The sequence below is a fragment of the Austrofundulus limnaeus genome, unplaced genomic scaffold (assembly GCF_001266775.1).
Source record: "Austrofundulus limnaeus strain Quisiro unplaced genomic scaffold, Austrofundulus_limnaeus-1.0 Scaffold194, whole genome shotgun sequence".
In the NCBI taxonomy this organism is placed as follows: domain Eukaryota; kingdom Metazoa; phylum Chordata; class Actinopteri; order Cyprinodontiformes; family Rivulidae; genus Austrofundulus; species Austrofundulus limnaeus.
In genome coordinates, this window is record NW_013952596.1 from 596,600 (window position 1) to 605,692 (window position 9,093).

At 37.3% G+C, this 9,093-nt stretch overlaps 2 protein-coding genes across 12 annotated transcripts in view; one reads left to right on the forward strand and one right to left on the reverse strand.

Moving 5' to 3' along the window:
• Positions 1–2,271, reverse strand: part of slc43a3a (solute carrier family 43 member 3a) — a gene marked incomplete at its 5' end in the record, with an annotated part of 6,459 nt that extends 4,188 nt beyond the window's left edge. Inside the window, 5 exon segments of the mRNA XM_014018502.1 lie at positions 1–75; positions 150–196; positions 672–801; positions 1,254–1,546; positions 2,249–2,271. Coding sequence (XP_013873956.1) covers positions 1–75; positions 150–196; positions 672–801; positions 1,254–1,425 — 424 coding nt within the window.
• A 1,011-nt stretch (positions 2,272–3,282) lies between these two features.
• The window catches only part of ctnnd1 (catenin (cadherin-associated protein), delta 1), a 31,990-nt gene continuing 26,179 nt past the window's right edge, over positions 3,283–9,093 (forward strand). For 4 of the 11 annotated variants that reach the window (XM_014018491.1, XM_014018489.1, XM_014018497.1 and 1 more), the window contains exon 1: positions 3,423–3,696. The gene's annotated coding sequence lies outside the window, so the exon portion shown is untranslated. Of the gene's footprint in view, positions 3,697–9,093 lie in introns of all 11 variants that reach the window. The other 7 variants (XM_014018494.1, XM_014018496.1, XM_014018498.1 and 4 more) reach the window with 4 other exon arrangements.

Below are 9,093 nucleotides of genomic sequence, written 5' to 3' on the forward strand. Positions count from 1 at the left end.
GCATGTTAGTGAGTAGGAGCAGAATTCCTCCCACTGCGATGCAGGACAGAGCAGGAAAAAGTATCTGGGAAAACGCTAATACAGAAAATAATAATTATTATAATTTTACAAACTCCACTCAACATGTTTATTAGTTTATTTTTCCATACCTGCACTGGAGAAGCCCACAAGAAGGGTTCCTGTTGTATATAAAGATCTGGAGGGACAAAGAAAAACTATTTTGATTTTTGTGTAGTATCAAAGCAATAAAAACACATCTGAACTTTCTTTAAATKGTTTCTGACACCATGATTCAAGTGTTTTGGGTCAATCCTGTATTAGACTTGAGTTTGTTTAGTTAAATATAGAAATGCTGACATTAATAACGGAAAAATATGGTGTTTGGTGTTAGTGGGAGGTGTCTGCTGGAGTCTAATCTCTCTGTCTCTGTCAGACACTCCCTGCTTTTATCTTTTTAACCAGTAGTTTCTGCTCTCACCCCAACTGAAGTCACTGAAATATGGATCTTTTTTTGTCAAAACTTCTTTCAAACTCTTGAGTTTCTAGTTTGTCCTCTGAAGTGAGTTAATGAAAAAAGTGGGCTTTCAATTTGAATTTTTGAAAGTAATATGTGATTTTACAGCAATGTAAAATTTAAATGTATGAAAACCATGATCTGAGTCTGAACTCACATTCCCAGCAGCCTGGTCACCAAAGTGCCAAAACGGTCAAACAGGAAGCCGTTGACCAGACTCAGGAAGTTGTTCAGGAATGAGGCGATGGTGAAGACCAGAGAGAACTGCTCGTCCTGACCACGACAGTCTGCAATCAATCAATCAATCAATCAATCAATCAATCAATCAATCAATCAATCAATCAATCAATCAATCAATCAATCAATTAAACAAACAATAAAACAAACAAACAATCAAACAAACAACGAATCGACCAACCAACCAAACAAACAAACAAACAAACAAGCAAACAATCTATCGAACAACCAATCAACCAATCAATCGATCGATCGATTGGTTGACCGACCGACCAACCAACCAACCAACCAACCAACCAACCAAACCAACAAACAAACAAACAATCAACCAGTTGAACGAACAAACAAACAAAAAACAAATTTGTATTTTCTGTAAAAAATACATTGTAAATATTTAATGCAGAATCACTGAAAGCTGGCTATATTAAGATAGATGTTTTATAAAAATAGCAAAAGGCTRGCTAAAAGCTAAATAAACGTGTCAAAAAGTTAGTTTCCTCACCGGTCTCAGTGATGTTGCTGACACACAGCTCACTGAAGTAGCCATCATCCTTCAGCACAAACACCAGAGAAGCATAACCAAAAACCACACCGGCGAAGCACAGACACTCCAGCATCCCTGAGACCAGAGTCAGCCAGTAGCGCAGCTTGGTACCATCCTGACAGCTTGTCATGGTTCGGTTCTCCTCACCAGAGGCCCAAACTAAGCCTCCAGTTCTGGGGTTTCATCAGATGAAGACGTTTAAACAGGACTTCTCTGCAGCTCTTCCATCCAGCTGTAGAAACTTTTTTCCCCTGTAAGAATAAGATWAAAACAAGTAATGTCAACTTTTTCTGTAAACCTGTCATTGACACCTGTCAAAGACTGATTTACTCTGTGAGAAAAATACAACAGCTGCTGAAATTATAAATGGAAAACTGGGATTTCTTTTCARTTAAAACTGTGTGAATTAAAAACTGACTGAAACTGATTCATTAAAAATGAAAAGGCAAAACACTAAAAACTAAATTAAACAAAACTCAAACAGCTAAAAGAGGCAAACAGCTAAATGCCAAAAGTAGCAAAACCCTGCATACAAGTGGATACACTAAAACTAAAATAGTTAAAGAGAAGCCAAACGCTAAAATACCAGAACAGAAGCAAAAAAATAAGCGTAGCAAAAGGCTTGCTCAAGTTTAGCTAAAATTACAAGTACCGGTAGCTAAAAGCTACATGTTGCAAAAAAAAGTTAAATTAAAAGTATTTTTGTATGATTTTGTTGGATCAATTTTTAGTGAAAAACAGCTCACATTAACACATTTTATTACCTGAACTTCTTATTGAAAGAAAACAATCTTACTCTTATTAACTAAAAGTMTTACTCTGCAGATTACATTTTTATGCTTTTAGCTGTAGTGATTTTTCATTTTAATCAGAAGCATTTACTTTTTGGAATAAAAGAACAAATTAAAACTGACATAGCTGATAGAAAATAATAAAGAAAACGTGACTTTTACCTCAGTAAAACTCCTTCATTTCAGTTCCTGTGAGTTCATCTTGTWGGTTCTGTTCCCGTTTTTGCTGCARACTGGTGCCTCTTATCTGTTGCTCACACTGTACAACATGCAAAAGTGACATCAACAGGAGGTTCTGACTCTAATCCAGATTAGCTGGCTTAATCTACATGTACTGACACAAAGTTGCCACAAAAATGCCATCTAGGCTCTTTTAAACGGAAACAATTAACATTTGAATTTACTAAATATACAACTGAAAGTGTAGTTTGTCTTCTAACAAAGGGGAAAGTGCAGAAAAACACATTTAAAATATATTTAGTTAAATTCTTGTCATGATTGTTGTTTGTTGCATCAGACAGTCCACTAAAACAAAATAATTAGCTAATCTAGCMTTTTAAAAAATTAAACATTCTATATGTCTTTTTTCCCTAATTATAACTCTTGAGGTCCAAGTTTTAATTATGGGGTTGAGACTTTTAAAATATTTGAACTCCTCTTCCTCAGTTATTCAAAGCCCAGTTGTTGGTTTTAGAGGTGCAATTCACAAATGTGACCACAAGATGGCGATATTACATCTGTTTGAACTTTTTAGTAATTTATATGATTTTGTTTACTGATGGGTGTGTAAATAAGAGACAATGAGAAGTTTTTCACTTTGAAAACAGTGTGATAAAAAATGATAGCATTTGTGGCATAAAACCTTATATAAGGAAGAAAACTTACTGTGAATTTCAGGAGAAATTTTGGAGCTCAGTGAGACACCTTTATGCTTACACCATGTTTTCACCCTCCAACTAAGTTGAAGAAATAAACAGAACAGTTTTACATAACTTTGCATATTTTCGATTGAATGTAGCTGTTTAATCAGGTAAAATTTGATTTTTTGACTAATAAATGGGTGGGGCCATTGTGTGGAAGAGAAACCTCTCCACACTTGGAGAGCTTTTATTTTGGTAACAGAAAACTTGTATGGATGGAGCAGCTGTGACTTATTAAAGATATTTGTTGAATGTGTTTGTCTGATGCCCACGCAGACACAGGTTTTCTCCTGCTGCCTTGCCTTCAGCTGCCCCCCCCCTCCTCTTCCTCCCTCCAGCGGTGAGGAAGAGGAGCACAGGCGAACAACAAGGAGCGAGGAGATCCGCGAGGAAGGAAGGAGTCGGAAATCGCAGAGGTGGGTGTTTTCTCTGTGTGTCTCGTTGCARCTCATCTTTTGCCCTGCGGTCGGTCGGGGCTCGCGTTTTATTTATTTATTTYCCCCCCACKGCTGTTTACTTCGACGGCACCGAGGTGTTTTTGTTGTCCTGCTTGACTCGGCTCTTCTTCGTGTCGGGTCGAGCTCCTCCGGACTGTACCGCCGCAGCAGCAGTACAAGAAGAAGTCGGCTAGGCCTGAAGCCACAAACACCTATGGACTTTGGAAAACAAACCTAAGTGTCTCCGGAGTCGGTAATGGCTTTGTGTTTTGGTGTTTTGTGTTCGGTGCTGCTGCTTGGACATTATTTATATTATTAACATTGCATGAAATAATAATAATAAAAAGAGTAGCGGCTTTTCAATGTGAACTTGTCAGCGCAGAGCGTTAGCATCTGTGGCTAACCCAGTTAGCATCGATTCGTTGATGAATAACTCGGGAAAAGTTTTATTAAACGCGTGTAAGCGGTCAAATTTCTACACATAGGGCAAAGTAGTTATTCAAGCATGTTTGTGAATGTGAGACTTTCAKGTGTTCGTGACGTATCGGGTCATCACTAACTCGTTTCTTGCATTGAAAGAAAAAAAAATCATCGCCTTGCTTTTCCGCCAGTTTTCCTCAGGTGGACAGGTGAGGGAGAGCACACGGAAGTCCTCGGTTACCTCACCTACTTCATAAACTCGTAAAGTTAGGAGTCAAAGTCCAGACTTATCATTTCGCTTATATTGTGCCTGGAAAACGCCCACTGTCCGTGGACTGTGTCGCTTCTTTTCAGGTGCTCATTGTCACTTTCTCTGTGCTCACTTTTGAGATCAATTTTGATTTTTGTTGATTTAAAAGTCTAATGTGAAATCTCAGCAGCTTTTCTTTTTATGTGCTCATGTCAGGTAAAGGAGGGAGACACGGTTTAGGTACAAAAGCACAAGAACCTGTTGAGTGGGTCTGGATGTGTGGGGTGTGGTAAAAACAGGAGTGATTGTTGCTTCACTTCTCAGCCTCCTGTGTTAAGGTTTAATTTACACCTTCTCAACTTTCGTTTTTTTCTTAGGCTGATTTCTCAGAGAAACCTGCCTGGAACAAGTCTGGTTATGTAGTTTTTATCTAATATGACCACAACTGCCTCATTGATAGCCTTAATGTTGCACATTAAGTCTCCAAGAGACGTCTCTTGGAGGAGAGACGAAACGTTTCATTAGAGAAGAACCCGTCCAGAGGACCTATACAATTTTTTTCCTTTTGATTTTTTTACCTGGATTACTGAGATGCATCAGGACGTTGCACATTATTGTTTACAAATGGTTGCTTTTTGTTTGTTACGATCATCTGATCGATGTAACGAAGGCATACCTGACATATTTTTGTGTATACCTTGTGGTCATGTCTGCTTTGGCCTGCTGGAACAAAGTAAAAGAGATTGTCAATGTGGGCAAGTACGGACAAGCTCAAAAATGCCTTCTCCTTAACCAAGGGAGGAAAAAAACAACAAAACAAAGATATAAAATGGACATTTATTTTGCCGCTTAAAATTTCTTTTCAGTCGCTCTGTCTCTGCAGGCTGAAGTCAGTCAGTGTTTTAACCAGAGCTATCATTTGTGAGTCCCTGTAATGATGGGCTTCCCGAACACACCACCACCAACCAACACACCACCATGGGTGTGTCGCTCTGAAACCCTCAGACTGGAGTTTTCCTTTATTCGCTCCTCCTCTTGTCGGTTTCGCCCTCACTTTATCCGTCTCCATCTGTATTTCCTGCAGTCAACACCTTGAGGTTTGTTTTCACTTTAAACGCTAAGTGTGTCAGTTGGCTTTTTATGCGGGACACTCGGAGGGAAATCAAAGTGCACAGGTTTGATAAAGCTCTGTTGCAGTTTACGATCGACCAAACAAGGTTTTAAACATGAATGTTTGTCAGATTTTTATTTTCTTWAAAAATGATTCACGTAACTCCCTTTATTATATAACTAATTAAATTATAATTGCATTAAAAGTCAAATCGTGGAGCACRATAAAACCTTAAATGGACATAAACTTGTGATTAAACAATTAAGAAGCTAAACTGAACAAATAGGTTTTGAATGAACTTTTCAGGAAAACTGTTAAAGTCTTTATGTTCAAAATCCATAAGCACTGAGTAACAGGAAATAGGGAAGCAGCTATAGGGTGCGTTAGGATTTGAGTATTTTATTGATCAACTTATTAAATAGTCAGATGTGCATTATGTTGGATGGTTTCCCTGCATTTACAAACACTGTAGTCTGATAAATTATGTTCTTCATAAGACTTCACATGAACACAGCTAATCTATATTTTTACTTTTAGCCATTAAATTGATTAAACATATTCGGTTCTGTGGATTGGATGAATAAACTGTGCATTTTTGCTTACTTCTTGAATTATTTATGTTTTATTATGTAAGCTAATTTGGTTCTAAACAGAGTAGTAAAATAAAAGTGGATTTCTTTTGTGTTTTGAAATGGTAGTAGACTTTTGACATGTTTTTTCCTCCTGTGCATCATCAAAACAATTGTTTGTTGGGGAAACAAAATGACTCCTGCACATTGAGCATAGATTAAACACAGCATCCCAATTAAATCCTCTGCATTCAGTATTTTATTGTAATGAAATTAATTGTGTTGTTTGATGAATTGCTTCGGCCATAAAGGAGAAATTAAAACAATAAATTGAATGTGAGGGTGGTGTTGTAGCTGGTTTGTTTCCACTTAATGGGATCTGTCAACATRCTGGAGCTTGTTCATAACTTTGTAATTTAATTCGATGACTGTCGGCCGACTTGTGATGAAAACAGTTCGTTTTAGTGCTCTGCGGTTTCTGAAACGGTGAGAAAATAAACAAATGTGGGGATTTGCAGTTAAATGAAATCCTTAGGATCTTTCAGAGGGACTTACAACCGTGTTAATGCTTTTATTTTTTATTGTTTAATGGTGAAGCAACTAAGAGTTTCAAGATCTGTCAACTCATGAGGTCTCAGTTTTAAAACCATTTTGACCCAAGTGCAGGAGGAGGGTTAAAAGAGTTTTTGTGCTCAGACTTGGTCAGAAAACCTGGCGTTTGAATAGTTGCAAAGTTACTCGTGACCAGTTTTATAAAATATATGTTTAGCATATTTATCAGCCTCATCAAGCAAAGAAGAAAATAAACTCGGAGCTACAATATGAATGTAAATTCAAAGGATTAAAGTCAACCCGRCAGGTCATAAATAGTCATTTGTAAAGGCTGTACACAGAACGATGCTCACATTAGTCATCTGTAATTGTATTATGCTCATTAATGCCTATAAATCACCAGCGGTTGTTTTCAGGTTCTGTTAGCATTGATATTTGCACAAACACAGGCCCTGTTCAGACCTGATGCTAGCATTTGTCACGTCTGAATCTGTCACAGTTGGAAAGTTTTAAATGTTCATTTGCTTTATAGATGAACAGATCTTGTTTATCAGCTCTACATGCAAACAAACAAGCATGTCACACAATAGGCTGTCAGCTGAGCAACAAGAGATTTACATTTCTGCTGATTGCATTACRTGCAATTACTTGGATTACATCATTATTCTGACAATGTAGTTCAGATTAATCTGAATCACTAGTTTGTGGACAAGATATTTGCGGCATGATTTTTTGTTATATGTTTAATAGATCTTAATAATTATTAAATTATTCAGCTTATTGGTGGCTTTATGATGGTGCAAATTGGTTCTTCGTAGGTCTCAAGGTTTAATTGACTTTGGTTTGAGTGGATGCTACGACTTTTGTATCTCAAGTAGGGATGCAAGTTATCAATTAATGGATAAATCTAAAGTTGATTGATCTTATGATCGACTAAGAATTAATTGATAAGCGGCCATTTTCCTAAAAACATGACATTTTTCTTGAATCAGGGGTCTATTATGACATGTAGGACTAATATTTTACACTAAATTAAAAAAGGCACAACTTATTTTATAAAATTTATTGTGCCAGCTGGATTAAACACTGACTAATAGAAATTTGTGGATTTCACACACATTATTAAACTTGGAAATATTTATAAAATATAACAAAACAGGAATCTATTAGGTTGCTAGTTGGAAAAAAGTAAAAAAAAAGTAAAACTTTTAATCCACCCTGAACAGAGAAATGTAAAACTAACATTTAAACACAGAGTAACATTTWAATCTAAAGATTTACTCAAAAACAAACTATAAACATGAACTGAGAGGGGTAAACATACAAGTGAGTACTAGAGCTGTGTTTGTTTACATCCTGATGCATCTCAGTAATCCAGGTAGAAAAAAATCAAAAAGAAAACATCAGTAGGTCCTCTGGATAGGTTCTTCTTTAGTGAAACATTTCGTCTCTCCTCCAAGAGACTTCTTCAGTCTGAGTTTCAGGTGAACTCAGCCTTATTAGCACTGCCTCCACATGGACAAACAGGTTAGTCATATGCAAAAGAGGACCATCGACTAACTAACAATAGGCTTGATTAGCCCTACTGTTCATAGAGTCATGTGACCCATCACCTGACTCATGTCGTGTTATGTGTATGCAGTGAGTGCAGGCGGGGCTCGACGTCTCCTTATTTTTGTCCGTCTTTCCCTCTTTGTGTTGGTATCATTGGGGCCCTGATTCACACCTTTTGCTCACAGGGGGCGGAGTCATACTTGCAATGACAGCGTTGTAGGAGGAGGACAACTGGACATAACACGACACAGGTCAGGTGATGGGGCACATGACTCTATGAATAATAGAGCTAATCAAGCCTGCTGTTAGGTGATGGCCCTCTTTTGCATGTGACTAACCTGTTTGTCCAGGTGGAGGCAGTGCTTATAAGGCTGATTTCACCTGAAACTCATCAGACTGAAGAAGTCTCTTGGAGGAGAGACAAAACGTTTCACTAAAGAAGAACCATCCAGAGGACCTACTTATTGTTTCTTTTTGATTTTGTTTGTTTACATTCCCTCTGGTTCTATCTGAGCTGGGCTGATCTGACATCAGTTACTGTTCATTTGATTTGTTCACTGGTCAGGTTACGTCACACAGATGAGATTAACTTACGTTAATTATTTGTAGTGACTAACTTTTTTTGTTTTGTTTTGTTCTTTCACACTGCGTTAAACTAGAAGAAACTAAAGTTAGCTTACCGCTGTCTGTCTTCCTGCTCTCTTGTCTTAAGCGTCATACTGCTGGATGGTCTGGCAGAGCCTTTGGTACTTTTCCTTCCAGTTTGGTGTAGGGTTGGGCAGTTTTGGCAAAAATTTCATGATTAATTGGGGTATTAAGCAGATAACAATTAATTTGACGATTAATCCCCTGGACACCCTTATGTCCTAGTCACATGACCAATGTAGTGAGAAAGATTTGCTCTTCATAAAATCTGTTCCAAGTTGTGTCAAAATTACAGACAATCAAATTTTAAATTGTGTTGATAGATAAATAAATTACACAACTTTTTTTAATGTTCGTCATATTTGAAGTGGAGAGGAGCAGCGAGTGACTCTGCCTGGTGGCATTAATCGTATTAATCGTCAAGTGCCAAAAAACATTTGATTCATGTGTTTCTGATGATTAATTGCACACGATACGATTATGCCCAACCCTAATATTTACATATTTTAAAATTAAGTTCATTCATATTTTATTGGCCACTTTAAGAGG